General features: G+C 41.2%; 1 protein-coding gene across 1 annotated transcript in view; it reads left to right on the forward strand.

The window, feature by feature from the left end:
* LOC124719082 (ubiquitin carboxyl-terminal hydrolase 29-like) overlaps nucleotides 1–16,251 on the forward strand; it is a 433,479-nt gene that overhangs the window by 269,090 nt on the left and 148,138 nt on the right. The window contains exon 5 of the mRNA XM_047244762.1: nucleotides 547–597. Coding sequence (XP_047100718.1) covers nucleotides 547–597 — 51 coding nt within the window. The remainder of the gene's footprint in view (nucleotides 1–546; nucleotides 598–16,251) is intronic.

Raw genomic sequence — 16,251 nt, forward strand, 5'->3', positions numbered from 1 at the left:
ATTTGGCAACAATGAATAAGCCAAGAAAAAAAATGAGCTAAGAGATATTTCTAAATATGACCCCAAAAAAAAATGTTTCAAACAGTGGAACCACTGGTAGGATAAATGTATTAGTTGTGATGTGGAGAGTGTTTTGAAGGGAATAAGATTGTTTTGTAATCAATTTGAAAATTTGTAGCTTTTAAAAAATAATTCCGGTTTTCTTGAGTACCCCCTTATATTTGGCCCACTGAAGTATGGTTTAACATGCTATTGATTTACCGTCAGTGAAGAGATGAAGCTGCTCAATTGAAAAACTTTTTTCCTGAGAACAAAAATGATGTCATAAATTTTGTAATGTTGTTACAAGTAAATTAGAAAAATGTTGTGCAGGTTTCTTCTTGACTTAACCACCTCGTAGGAGCTGTTCAACAAATTTTCAACATAATCACCTAGAAAAGTAGCAGGACATAAGATTACAGTTGAGAGTATGATTTGTAATGTGTCCTTTGTAAATTATGTTTCTGTGACCAGGTTACTGATACTTCTACCTGTTGTTTGTCATAGGAAGTGTTGCAGAAATGAAATGTGCCGAGTTGCCACTCCAGAACTGATAGGGTAAGTATAGAACACTGCTGCAGTCAGTGTCAGAAGGAGAGTAAATTCATACTTACATGGGTACATAAGTGCATACTCAGAGGAGCCAAAACATTATGACCACTTGCTTAATAGCTTTGGAATGCAATACAGCAGTGATTTTTCTTGCGTATGGATTCAGTTTCCTCTGAAACAATAAAGTTGTTTTGACGTGTTATGATGATCGCCTTACCTACTTCTTGTATGGCGGTAAATTTTATGAAATGACAAACAGAATGGCTGTGGATTCCCCATTGTCTCCAGCAGTGGCCAACTTTTTTATGGAACATTTTGAGGAATGTGCATTAAATTCGGCTCCTCTTCATCCATCTTCCTTTTATCGTTATGCTGTCGATACATTTATGGTCTGGCCACAAGGCGTAGAACCTCTTGAGCACTTCCTGAAACATATGAAGAGCATGAACCCAAACATCCAGTTCACCGTCGAGACAGAGAAAGAGGGAAGGCTGCTGTTTTTAGATGTTCTGGTACAACAAAAGTCGGATGGATGTCTCAGCCACTCAGTGTACTGCAAGCCGACACACACTAATTTATATATTGTAGTGTCCAGAGTTTTGCCATCCAGTCCAGAGGAGAGCAGCTTTAAATACACTGGTACATAATCATCTGAGGTATGAGTTCTGAAAGAAAGGCTATGTATCACATGATATGATATGCAAGAAAACGAAATTGTGAAAGTGTTGAACATGCACATGATGAGCCACCAATTGCATTTCTTCCCTGCTGTGGCACTAAATCCAGTGAAATAGGCGGAGTCCTGGGAAGATAAGGTTCAGATCTATTTTCTGACCTCCTAAGAAGATAAAGCAGATGCTATGCTCTGTTAAGGACGATCTTGGACTCAGGATTCCTAGGATTTGCAACAGCCCATGTGAGTGCCGAAGCAATTACATTGGTCAGTCCACCCGCACTGTTCTCAACCACTGTGCAGAACATCAACAACATTTCAAAACTCGAGAACTGGAGAAATCTGCAGTTACTGAGCACAGCCTCACAAACAAACATAAAATACTGTTTGATGAAACAAAAGTTTTGTCTCAGGCTCCGACATACTTGGACTCTATAATTAGTAAGGTTTTAGAATTAAGAATGTGTGATAAAAACCTTCAACCATGATGGCGGATGTAATCTTAGGGATGTATGGAAGTGAGCTCTCAATGCATAGAAGAGCCAGAGATATTCATCGTAATGTTTACACTATGGTGGGATCGATGGTGCCACCCATGCAGATGTTGACAGCATCTGCAATAGCACGACGCAATTACCGACCAATCATAAGCAATCTTGGGGCTGTTTAAGGCCACCACAATAGCAGTTTCGACAATCTGTTGTCCCTGATGATGATGATGGAGGAAGTCATTGAAAGCTCGAGGTTTTACACTGAATTTACACAGCAGGAAGTCTGAGAAAGTTTTACATAACGTTTGGTAGGTTTCTAGAGGTGTGAGGCACTATAGTGTCTGTGCTTGTAAATTATGGGCTAGTGGTTTGTGTTCCATTGGGTTCAGATCAGGCATTTTGGTGGCCAAGACATCAAGCTAATATGGTATTATGCTGTTCATACCACTGTAGCACAATTATGGTCTTATAACACAGACAGTTTTCCTGCTGGAAAAGGTCATCACTATCGGGGAAGACACGAAACTTGTAGGAGTATACATGGTCCGCAATGGTGGTTTGATAATTTGGTGAATTGCTGTGAAAGAATGGAAATTTTCATTGAGCCTCCAAGGTTAGTAAGCCTGATTAGTCTGAAGATTTCATACAGATCATTGTCGACAGCTGTCTGAATTGGTCAGTGTGTCTGTTGCAATTGAAAATGGAAGAAGCAGTGTTTCATGCTGTTATTAAACATTTTAATTTGAAGGGTTGGACTGCCTTACAAATCAACAATTGGATGAAGTTCGTACGGACTCTGTACCATCATTGAAGACTATTTACTTTTGTATTAATGAATCAAAGGGTGGTCAGATGAACACCGAAGACAAAGTATGCCTTGGCCGTCCAATTGAGGTGACCGCAAAGGTAACCAATGACAATATCCATGATATGGTAACGCAAGACTGCAAAATAAAAATTCGTGAGATTGCTGAGACTGCAGGCATCTCAACTGAGAATTTGCTATAAGGGAGCTGTGTGTGAGGTTGCTCACAGTCAACCAAAAGTGCATCTGGCACAACATTTCAACATAGTGTGTGGTAATGTTTAATCACAATCTGCAATATTTTTTGCACCAATTTGTGACTGGTGATGAAACCTGGATCCATCATTACACACCATAGTCTAAATGGCAGCCAAAAAAATGGACAAAGGCTGGTGAAAGCACACAGAAGAAGGCAAAGGCCATTTTATCAGCTGGTAAGGTTTTTTGGAATTCTCTCGGATAACTCTCATAGATGGCTTCGAAAAAGGCAGAATCACAACTTGGTCCTGCTGTGCTTCATTGCTGGATCATTTGAAACTTGAATTGGCTAAAAAGAGACCTAGGTTGGCATGGAAAAAAGTTATCTTTCACCAGAATGATGCACCATCCCAAACATCAGCAATAACAGTGGTAAAAATGGATGAGTTAGTCTTTGGCTTGGTTGTTGATCCACCCGTTGACCAGACTTACCCCCAAGTGACTTCTTCCTATTCTCTAACTTAAAACTTTGGCTAGCTGGGAAGAAATTGTCATGAAATGAGGAACTGATAATTGCAATCAGGTGTATTTTGCCGAGTTTGACAGAACCCATTTTTCCAGTGGGACGAAAAAAGCTAGAGGATTACTCGACCAAGTGTATATCCCTCAAAGGAGACTACGAGGGTTGTTTTTTAAGTAAGGACCATTCGCACGTATAGTCCTGTAGTTCGCGCGGACGCCGCAACAAACCACCGTGCCACTTGCCGGCATCCTTCCCGTTCACACTGATGCAAGTTGCAGCTCTGTAGCTGACGTGTACGCATCGCTATGCTACTTTATAATGTTTACGATTATTGAATCACCCGCCGCGTGTGAGGTACGGTCAGTGATACATTTTTTGACTGTGAGAAGCCTATCAGCTGCAGAAATTCATCGTCAGTTAACAGAAGTTTATGGCTTGAATGCAATGAGTGAAGGTAAAGTGCGTCAATGGGTTAGAGAGTTTAAAAATGGCCGTCAAAACGTCCATGACAAAGAACGGTCAGGCCGGCCCTCTGTGATCACTGATAATTTGGTGGCTGCAGTCGAAACAAAGATTCGTGAGGACAGAAGATTCACAATTTCCACTCTTTCTTTGGAATTTACACAAGTTTCAAGATCAGTTTTGTACAAAATTGTGTCTGAAAACCTAAACTTTAAGAAACTGTGTTCTCGGTGGGTACCCAGACTCCTCACAGAGGACCACAAAGGGAAGAGATTTGCCACTTCATTGGACTTTTTGATTCGTTACGGGGATGTTGATTCAAATTGTCACTGGAGATGAAACATGGGTATACCATATCACTCCCGAAAGCAAGCGACAATCGATGGAATGGCAACACACAACCTCACCCGTCAAGGTCAAAGCCAAACAGACGCTGTCAAAGCGCAAGTTTATGGCAACTGTGTTCTGGGACCGGCGCGGTGTTTTGCTAGTGGACTTTATGCCACGAGGAACGACAATCAACTCAGATGCCTACTGTGCAACTCTAAAGAAGCTCTGCAGAGCAATTCAAAACAAAAGGTGTGGCATACTGACAAAAGGAGTTTTGCTCCTGCACGATAACGCTAGGCCTCACACCTCTCAAAAGACTCGGGATTTGATTGATTCTTTTGGCTGGGAAGTTTTGGACTATGCACCATACAGCCCCGACCTTGCTCCTAGCGATTTTCACCTTTTCCGGTACCTGAAACACCATCTTGGCGAGCAGCGCTTCAATGACGACGATGAAGTGAAAGCGGCCGTGAACTCTTGGCTGTCGGAGCATGCGGCCGAATTCTTTGAAGAGGGAATTAAAAACTTAGTTGTACGGTATGACAAGTGCTTAAATACACAAGGCAACTATGTAGAAAAATAGGTAAAAGTGTGTAGAATCAGAAAATAAAAGTTTTTGTACAAAAGTATTTGTATCTTTTTTAAAAAATAAAAACGGCCCTTACTTAAAAAACAACCCTCGTATGTTGAGAAGAATAGTGAGTTGTTTATGAAACAAATATTTTTCTTGCTTTTTTAGCAGACTTATCAAGCCACCCTTGTAATTATCATATAGTCCACATCTGTCATGGTGCCTTCAATTACTACCACAGGAGCCACAGAACCCAGGTGAATCTACCCCATAGTATAACATTGCACCCACTGGTGTGCACCTGTGGTGTGAAATGTATTTTGAGAGCAGCCATTTGGCTGGATGATTGCATATCCAGACATGACAGTCGACTTTGTGGAACCAGAAATATGGTTCATCCAATCAGGCAACACATATCCAAGATCCAGTCTTAATGGTCTTGTGCTGACTGCAATTGTAATAATGATGATATTGTTGGGCCAGCATGGGAACACGCAGGGCTTGTCTATTGCAGAGCCCCATGTTTAGCAACATATTCTGAATGGTATGCTCAGAAACATTTCTGACTGCATCAGTTCTGTACTCTGTTGGCAGATCTGACACAGATTGCCACCTATACTGCTTTACCGAGTGGATGAGCCTCCGACCTCCATATTCTGTGATACGCTGTGAATGCCCAACACCTTGTCGCCTACTTGTGGTCTCACAGACCACTTTCTATAAATGGTCAGGCCATAGCATGGAACAGGTGACCAGCTCTGCTGTCTGAGTTGCTCACTTCCAGGTGTTGGGCCACAACAATCTGCCTTTCATCAAAGTCGCTTATGTCTATGAATTTTCCATTTGTGATCTGTTTCATCACTAGACTGATTCCCTATTCCTCTCTGCTCCATATGTAGACTTTTGATACAGTCGCAGGGGGCATTCAGTCTCAAGGTGAGCAGTGATCGTAATGTTTTGGTTCATCAGATGTATGTTCAACTACCCGAACTCATTTCATTAATATACCGGGTGACAAAAAAGTCAGTATAAATTTGAAAACTTAATAAACCACAGAATAATGTAGATAGAGAGGTAAAAATTGACACACATGCTTGGAATGACATGGGGTTTTATTAGAACAAAAAAAAAGGGTATTGTTAGACGTGTGAAAGATCTCTTGCGTTCGTCGTTTGGTGATGATTGTGTGCTCAGCCGTCACTTTCGTCATGCTTGGCCTCGCAGGTCCCCAGACCTCAGTCCGTGCGACTATTGGCTTTGGCGTTACCTGAAGTCGCAAGTGTATCGTGATCGACCGACATCTCTAGGGATGCTGAAAGACAACATCCGACGCCAATGCCTCACCATAACTCCGGACATGCTTTACAGTGCTGTTCACAACATTATTCCTCGACTACAGCTATTGTTGAGGAATGATGGTGGACATATTGAGCATTTCCTGTAAAGAACATCATCTTTGCTTTGTCTTACTTTGTTATGCTAATTATTGCTATTCTGATCAGATGAAGCGCCATCTGTCGGACATTTTTTGAACGTTTGTATTTTTTTGGTTCTAATAAAACCAAATGTGTGTCAATTTGTACCTCTCTATCTAGATTATTCCGTGATTTATTCAGTTTTCAAATTTATACTGAATTTTTGATCACACGGTATATTAGGTCAGTAGAGAAAACACTTCCGCAAGCTTTTATCATTGTACTTTTCTTGTTTTTATATGGTGTCCTAGTTGTGTTCTCGGCTTATTATGCCTTTTGCCGTCAGCTCTCCAAATCTCTGTTAGGTTTTTGCTTGACTTACTGCACATCCTTCTTCTTTTTCTCTCTTCCAGAAAAATGATCAGCATGCATATGTCTTGCATGTCCACAGTAGTGATTCTTTAGTACTACTAAATCCTGTCATTTATTAATTTTGTTGATGTTCTTCACAGTTTCTATCTCTTTTTGTCTTCCCCTATCATGTTAAAAAACTTAACTTCACATCAGCCACTTCGATTCTTTTCGTATCATTTTCTTTCAGGGTTAGTATTTCAAATGCAAGACATCAAAATGGACGTAGAATAAGTGTGGTAGATGATTTGCTTGCACTTTTGTGATTTATGTTCCAAATAAGGCCTTCTACTCCACTATTTTTTTGCACATTAAAAATTTTGAGAAATAAATTATTTTATAGTTATTCCCTACTCCTGAGTAATGCTGATTTCTGAATGTGGTAAAGTATTTACACTGTCCAGTCTCATTAAAGTGACCACATGTCAAAAGCCAAAATAACCATCTTTTGCAGCACGGACCCACTGCGACAAATGCACAAAGAGAGTCAGTGAGGTTCTGGAAGGTACTAACAAGGATGTGGAGTCACGCCAACTCCAGTGCCGTGTCCAGCAGTTGAGGATCCATGGCACAAACAGCCTGATTGGGTGGTCCCACATATTCTTGATTGGGTTTTAATCTGGGAGTTTTGTGTCCAGGGGAGTATGATAAACTCATCCTTGTGCACTTTGTACTATGCATGTACACTGCAAGCCATGTGACACATTGTATTGTCTTGCTTGTAGTGCCATTGTGGCGAGAAAAAACAAACTGCATGTATGGATGGACACGGATGGTCCCCAACGATAGATGCATACATGTTGATCCATTGAACCATGAAGAATGACCAGATCACCTAAGCAATGCCACAAAAACATTCCCTATACCATAACGCATGCATGATGTTTGCTTTCAGATGTTTCACGCTGTACCTGCCACCGGCCATCTGTACAATGGAGAATAAAACGTGATTTATCTGAGAAGGCCAATTGTCGCCACTCAGATGTCCAACTGTGGTACTGGTTACGAATTCCAGCTTCTGTCACCAATGAACAACAGTCAGCATGGGTCCATGAACCGGGTGCCTGCTACAGAAACCCGTACACAACAACATTTGCTCACTGGTTGTTGAGGACACAGTGTTGGTACACCTCAGTCCGTCTGGGCAATCAGTTACTCAACAGTTGCATGTCTGTTCACCCATATGTGTCTCTGCAGCTGTTGTTGACCCCCGCCATCTATGTCCTGTGTTGCACAACAGTTGCCCATACAATGGTGTAGTGTTTTTTTTGCCATACACTGTATACTTTAAATACGGCAGCACGCATACAAAAATGCTTCCACCCTTGCCCTGAAAGCCTATGATCATGCTCTTTTGGATGCCAGATAAATTGCTGTGCTTCCACATTATGACAACAACTGCACCGTTGTCCACGTTCTGCACTCTCTCCCGACACACTGTATGTGAGTCGTTATGCACATTGACATAAAAAATAAGTGGTGGTCACATTAATATGACTGGACCATAGTTATAAAAACTTATTTTTATTTATATGAATATAATAGAGGGAAACATTCCACGTGGGAAAAATATACATAAAAACAAAGATGCTGTAACTTACCAAATGAGAAAGCATTGGTATGTTGAGAGATACAACAAAAAACACACAAACACACGCACAAGTTTCAAGCTTTCGCAACCCAAGGTTGCTTTATCAGGAAAGAGGGAAGGACAGGGAAAGAGAAAAGGATGTAATGCAAAGAGGTTGGGCAGAGATGTCAGTCGAGGCGGAAGTACAGAGGCAAAGATGTTATTGAATGACAGGTGAGGTATGAAGGGCGGCAACTTGAAATTAGCGGAGGTTGAGGCCTGGTGGGTAACAGGAAGAGAGAATATATTGAAGAGTCAAAGGCAGAGCCACGTGTGAAAGCACCCACGTGATTTACCAACTGACCTGCCTACACTGTGAAGCCTTTTATGTCGGAATGACCAGCAACAAACTGTCCATTCGCATGAATGGACACAGGCAGACAGCTTTTGTTGGTAATGAGGCTCACCCTGTGGCTAAACATGTCTTGGTGCAGGGCCAGCACATCTTGGCACAGTGTTACACTGTCCAGGTTATCTGGATACTTCCCACTGACACCAACCTATCAGAACTCCGGAGATGGGAACTTGCCCTTCAATATATTCTCTTTTCCCGTTACCCACCAGGCCTCAACCTCCGCTAATTTCAAGTTGCCGCCCCTCGTACCTCACCTGTCATTCAATAACATCTTTGCCTCTGTACTTCTGCCTCGACTGACATCTCTGCCCAACCTTTTTGCATTTACATACGTCTGCCTGTGTTTGTATATGTGCGGATGGATATGTGTGTGTGCGCGAGTGTATACCTGTCCCTTTTTCCCCCCTAAGGTAAGTCTTTCCGCTCCCGGGATTGGAATGACTCCTTACCCTCTCCCTTAAAACCCACATCCTTTCGTCTTTCCCTCTCCTTCCCTCTTTCCTGACGAAGCAACCTCGGGTTGCGAAAGCTTGAAATTTGTGTGTTTTTTGTTGTGTCTATCAACATACCAGGCTTTCTTGTTTGGTAAGTTACAGCATCTTATTTTTATTTATTTTGAAAACAGATTGTTACGCTTTAGCAATTAAATATCTCCAGTATGTAAATATTAATTTATTTTAATGCAAATGTATCAGTGTATGTTTTGTAAAAGTGAACTGAGAAAGCCAGGATAAATGCATCATTACAACACGTGGGGTGTGCCAGCTTGTGACTCGTGTGCAACACGGCATGTGTGTGTCGCCTGACGATAAAATATTGGAACACGAGGGTTAGATGCTGCCAAGTATATTTAGCCATAGGTGGCTGAAAGCAACACTGTCACTCAAAATGGGTTATTGGACTCACAGTGTTTTAAGATGGCTGTTCAAAACCACTGTTACTCGAGAGCCATGTTGCTAATTAAAAGGTTAACAATACTTATCACAAGGGAAGCTCCACCCTGCTCCCCCCTCCACTCTGAGCCCCTTCCCACCCCCAGAATTAGGGGCGAAACAGCACAGTGGATAGCATGTCAAAATCTGAACACAGATCAAGGATGAAATCAAGAAGAATGTGTGTGGAACTGTGAAAAATAGAAACAGTGATCCGAGCTCAAGATGTTCGTCATGAAGCAAATTGTGAGGACCACAGTGTATTTTCCTTATGCCTCTTTTTTTTTCACAATGTTATGAATTTTCCATCCAGTTACAGACACATCTCTTCTTCTTCTTCTGTAGTCTTGGCAGTTGTCATACCATACACTGGTTATAGAATACAAGTCATGTGGTAAGAATATATTACTCTCTCGGGTAAATGTGATGAATAGTAAGAGCAGATGAAATGTCTCATAGACTTGTCACAGAAATGAGAACAACAAATAAACACGTGTGAATTACAAAGTCATTCAAAAGTCAAAACTTCCAAAACTGCGATTTATTTGCGGCAGTGTTTAGGTGGTGGATTGTGTGTTCTACTCTGATGAGGCATAGTGCAGTCTAAGTGGCTATGTAACCAGCCAGAACAACAGATATTGAAGTTCAGAAAACCCTCGTGTTTTCCACAAGACCCTATTACATTCAGTGAAGATTGGAGATTGGTGTCATATTATGTGCAAAAGAATTGTCGAGTCAATTTTTTTTCTCAGAAATGATAACAGCTGAATGTTATGCAAACATCTTAGTGCAGTTCGTAACATTGTTAGACGCTGAGAAGCAACCCTGTTGGCTGCAGCAAGATGGTGCAGCAGCACAATGATAATGCTGCGTGGCTTCTTTGGGAGACATATTGTTTCATATGACGTGTGGCCACCTATATCCCCAGATTTATCTCCCCCTGACTTTAACCTTTCAAAGGTTAAGATCTATAAGAACAGCTCTAACACAATTGACCAACTGAAACACGACATAAGTTGAAATATTCTGCATGTGACGACCATCCAAAAAATAACAGCCCCACAATTGCAGCACATAGAGGGCTTTTCCATTGTCTGTTGTGAAGAAATCTATAATGTGAGTGTACATATTATAAGTACATGAATAAAGATTTGAATTAGTCGGACAAGGGTGCTACCCGTCATTAGCTGAATTTATTGTGGTGTGGCAAACTCTTCGCAGTCTGTGACAAAAACATCACAATTATTTGCAGGTTGTTAGTTTGTCAAAGGTAGCCCCATAGGATAAACTACCCAAGGCATTACATAAATTAAACCGTGTTACCAAAGAATACAATATGGAAATACCTGAAACAAAAATGAAACAATGGAAATTAATGTTGAAGCCTCAATTTAAAAAAGCCTCTTCATCTGTCTCAGCTAGTTCAGTCTAAATCCAGTTTATTACAGATGTTAGAAGTCAATGCTCACGTATTTTGTTTATTCATTCCAACATTTATGACGCCCTCATTAGCCCATATTACTTCTTAGCCAATGGCCACATCAGTGTGTAGTTAAGGAGTGCACCTCCTCAACTCTCCTCATACAGTCCTCTATATGTCAAAACCTGTTTAGCCAATAAACAGTATATGTGAGCATTGATGGTATCCTCTGTAGTCAAATGCACTATGCTCCCTGATGCTCTGCACCAGCAACATTTAAAATTTGAACATGTACATCCATTTCAATCCATTTACTGTTGTCAACCCTTGGTCCGCCGCTACAGTTTTTACCTTCGAGACTTCTCTGCATTGCTGAATTGATGATTCCTTGTTGCATCATGATGTATCCTATCAACTGATCTCTTCTTTTTGTTAAGTTATGCCATAAGTTATTATTTTCCCTAATTCAGTTCGATACCACCTCATAGTTATTTTCAGCATTTTCCTGTAGTAACACATTTCAAAGGCTTCTATCCTCATCTTGTCTGAACTGTTTACTGTCCATGTTTCACTTCTCCATGAGGCTAAACTACAGACAAATACTTTCAGAAAAATTTGATGTTGACCAATTCCTCTTCTTCAGGAATACTTTTCTTCGTATTACCATACTTCATCAGATATCCTCTGTAACATTGCCTTCACGAGTAATTTTACTGCCTAATTAGCAAAATTCCCCGAGCATCCCTTGATTTAATCCAGCTACATTCCATTATCCTTGTTTTACTTTTCTTGATGTTCATCTTATATCCTTCCTTGAAGGCACTATTCAGTCTGTTCAGCCACTGTTCAAAGTTCCTTCCCAAATCCAGTAGAATTGTAACATCAGCATACCTGACTTTTTATTATTTTTTATTTGATTTCTTATCCCTAAACTTTAATTCCCTTTTCGAATGTTTCCTTGATTTCTTTTCTGCATGTTCAGTGTAGATATTGAATAACATCAGGCCTCGGTTAAAACCACGTCTAACTCCCTTCTTAACTAACGCTTCCCTTTCATTGCCCTAGACTCTTATAGCTGCTGTCTGGTTTCTGTATAAGCTGTACGTATCCATTTGCTACCTGTATTTTATCTCCGTTACCATCAGAATTACAAAGTGTGTATGTCATTCGATGAATATATGCATAGTACATGCCACTGATGATGGTCTGTATGTGAAAATATCACCTTGCCAAATAAATAATTTTGAAGTGCAGTTCACGGTGTACAGTAAGATGTCCTTTATCAAACACATATTACACGGTCCAGCCACATTTATGCGACCACCACCCACGTTCGACATCAATAGGCAATTACCACTCACAGGTGACAGGCGGCAGCACCAACAGTGGAGGTTGTACAAAGCATGCTGGAGTGATTTATCTGACATCCACAAGGGCAGGATCACTGACTTTCGTGCCAAGGATGGAAGCACTTCTGAAGTGGCTACATTTGCAAACGGTTCACGTGTTGCCATGGTTAGAATATACCGTACAAGGCAAAATGGCACTACCCAAAACCAATACCGAGACAACTGAGGTGCGCCATGTGCCATAGATGACAGAGGTGAACAGTGAATGTGGAGATGTGTATGGGCAAATAGACGTGCAACTGATGAGCAAGTGACTGTCCAGAGGAACCAGGGGGCCTACCATCAGAGTCTCCTCAGTGATTGTTCGACAAATATTGCTGCGTATGAACCTCGACAGCAAGTGCCCGGTTTGTACAACGGACTGCTGTTAATTGGCAACAGAGGCTGGACTCTGCGTGCCAGTACTGCTGCTGGATTTCCAGTGAGTGGCAACAGGTGGCCTTTTCAGATGAATCACTTTTTATGCTCCATTAGACAGACGGCTGTTGGCGTGTACAGTGTGAAATGTCTGTAAGCCGTCACCCAGCAACTACAGGGTGGCGCACGAAATGTGTTACCATTTTGTTTTTGAATATAAACTTTATTGTCAATACAATCTGAAAGGAACATATACTACAATGAAGAGCCGTCCATCGAGATTTGGTCTAACTCAGCACATGCTCAATATGTCCACCATTTCATTTACTAACTTCCTTCAAATGAACACTGAAGTTAGTGATTACCCTACGGCACATGTCTTATGTAATTTCACTGCAAGCTTGTCTTCTGAGCTCCATTAAATCACGTGGACGTTTCGGGAAAATTTTTTCCTTTGGGGACCCCCCAAAGAAGAAAGTCACACGGATTGAGGTCTAGACTATTGGCGGGCCAATTTTGTCTGTCATTGAAGTGACCTGGAAACCCGAGTGAAATGATCTGCATGTCGAAATGCTTGTGTAAAAACTCCAATACAGTGTTTGCAGTATGTGGCCTTGCTCCATCTTGCATGAACCACTGTGTGTTGAAGGGCAAGGCAGTAGCAAGAAGCTGCGGAATGAAGCTATTGCGAAGCATGCTCAAATAACGCTCGCTGTTCAAAGTTTCTTCAAAGAAAAAGGGTCCAATAAGTCCATGACTGGAAATTGCTGCCCACGCTGTAATCCTCGGAGCATAATGTTGTCGTTCCTGAAGCCTTTGTGTGTTTTCAGTGACCCAAAAGCGTACATTTTGTTTGTTAACCACACTGTCTAAATGAAAATGCACCTCGTCTGAAATCCAAACGTTGTTGAGAGTTTCTTCCCTATCCTCCACCCACTGAGCAATCAGTAGTCTCTGCTGCTTGTGTCCTTCAGTGAGCTCCTGTGCACAGGTCATCTTGTACATATGGAGGTCGCTTTTAAGAATGCGTTGAACGGAGCGTCTGGATATTCCCAGTTGCACAGCTGCCTTTCTACACGATTTCCCGGGACTTCTCTGTACAGCAACTCGTAGCGCTTCAATATTCTCCGGCGAACAAACGGGCTTAGGCCGAGGTCGCTTCACTTCCAATACTGTTCCTTCCTGTACAAATTTATCATACAACCTGTGGATGGTCTTCTTCAAGGGACCCATCGTGTATTAAACTGTTGTCGAAAACGCCTCTGAGTCACAACAAGGCTTTTCGTTTCATGAAAAAGTAACACAATTGCCGATCGTTGCTGTGTCGTCAGTCTTCCATTGTCAGCCATTGCTGCTTACTAGTCTCATAGCAGCAGTATCTTGAATTACACGTCATTTTGTAACTCATTTGATTTTCCAAGCTCTGCTGGTACTGCTGTAGAGATCCCAGCGGGATATCTAATGTGTGTCGTAAATTGTGAAAGAAACAATTGATAACACATTTCGTGCGCCACCCTGTATCATCAGAAAGGTCCAGGCCAGAGCACATTCCCTGGGTGATCTCATCATCCTTGAATGCAAACTGGGTGAACACAAGCATGCGTCCACCCTTGGCGATCTTCTCCACCCCTGCATGCTGTTTGTCTTTCCCTGGCTCAATGGCATTTACCAGCAGGATAATGGATGCTGTCTCAGAGGTTGCAGTGTACATGCGTGGTTTGCAGAGCACCAGCACGAGTTTACCACACTCTCCTGGTCACCAAACACCCCATATTTAAATCCAGTCAATAATCTGTGGGACCGTCTCGATCGGGCTGTTCATGCCGTGGATCTCCAACTGGGAAACCTAGCTCAGCTGGCCACAGCACTGGAGTTTGCCTGACTCCACATTCCTGTCAGTACCTTCCAGTACCTCGTTGACTCTCTTCCTGCACATCTCACTGTGGCCTGTGCTGCAAATGGTGATTATTCAGGCTTCGTCACATTAATGTGACTGGACAATATAGCTACGGAGTATCCAACAAAGAAGATTTTCACTTTATTGCTTTACACCCATAGGCAGTTTTCTTTTAAATCCAATGTACCAGAATGCAAAATCACACTGAATCATTGAGAAAGTCTGTTATTTTTTTATCTGACAACTGTGTAAATCACAGTTCATCTGAAACCAATTTTTATTTAGTAATTGCAAATATTACAAAAGTATAAAGGACTGACAAGAGGATTTTAGAACTCGAGAGTCTTTAGAGAAGATTCTTCCGAGATGCCTACTTCTGTGCTTTACACAACCGAACGAGTTGGCACAGTAGTTAGCACACTGGGCTCGCATTCAGGAGGACGACAGTTCAGACCCACGCCCGGTGATCCTGATCTAGGTTTTCCGTGATTTCCTTAAATCAGTTCAGGCAAATGCTGATACGGTTCCTTCGGAAAGGGCACAACCAACTTCCTTCCCCATCCTTCCCTAATTCGATAGAACGATGACCTCGCTGTTTGGTCCCCTACCCCAAATCGACCAACCACCCAGTATTCATAATGTCCTGTTTTGAAAAGTGAAGCTTGTCTGCTGAATGATTCCAGAAGATATTTCCACAAGACAACATGGAATGGAAGTATGTAAAGTAAAGTACTGCTATTGTCAGTAGGATGATACAATGTGAATTATTACTACGTTTGAAATGCTTCTTGATACATTTTCAGTATGCTGACTCCATTTCAGCATTGTATCCATTTACACAGCAATAAATTTTGAACACATGTATTAAGTTAATGTTGAATAGTAGTGACATATTTCTGCAACCTACAGGACATTCTTATTAATTTGAAGGTGAGTAATAGGAGCTGTTGTAAAATTACAAGCGGACAGAATGAGTGACTTGTACTTTTCATTCAGGACTCAGTACTGTCAGTAGACACTTTCTGTGCTTTTGTAATTTTGCAGAAGCTGCTAGGAGTGTCATTTGACATGATACTGTATGTATGCTTATTATAAAAATTATGACTTACAGAGTATAAAATGAAATTTGTGTCCAGATTGGGGATTAGGTTATAGCGCAATATTGTGAATGGAGGGTCGTCGACAGAAGTAGGAGTAACTTCCTTTGTGCCACAGGGAAGTGTATTGAGACCATTTCTATTTTCATTGTTTATTAATGATGTAGACAATAGTAATCTAGAAAGTATTGTACGTGATGCAGATGTCTGTAGTGAAATGTTGTTGAATCTTCATAAGATTTCAAAATGGTGCAATAATTGGTACTTTGTGCTTTAAATGTCCAGAAATATAAAACTGTGCTTTTCACAAAATGAGCTATCAATAACTATGGATACTTTTCACCTCTGACATCATTTTCCAAAATGTTTGGGAAGGTAATGTATTCTAGGATAGTATCTCACAAGGGCAACAACAATAATATCCTCAGCAAATCGCAGTTTAGTTTTCAGAAGAGTTGCTCTGCTGAGAATGCCATTTACTTGTTCATTCACCAAATTTTACAAACATTAAATAATGAAAGAGTGTAGTTCAGTATTTTCTGCCACCTGCCTAAGGCCTTTGACTCTGTGAATCACAGTATTCTGCTAGATAGTGTGAAGCCTGACTAGATTGATGGTATAGCCAAACATTGGATAATGCCATATCTAACCAAAATAATACAGAAAGTTGCACTTAATAATCCA

Source organism: Schistocerca piceifrons, chromosome 10, assembly GCF_021461385.2.
Source record: "Schistocerca piceifrons isolate TAMUIC-IGC-003096 chromosome 10, iqSchPice1.1, whole genome shotgun sequence".
NCBI lineage: Eukaryota > Metazoa > Arthropoda > Insecta > Orthoptera > Acrididae > Schistocerca > Schistocerca piceifrons.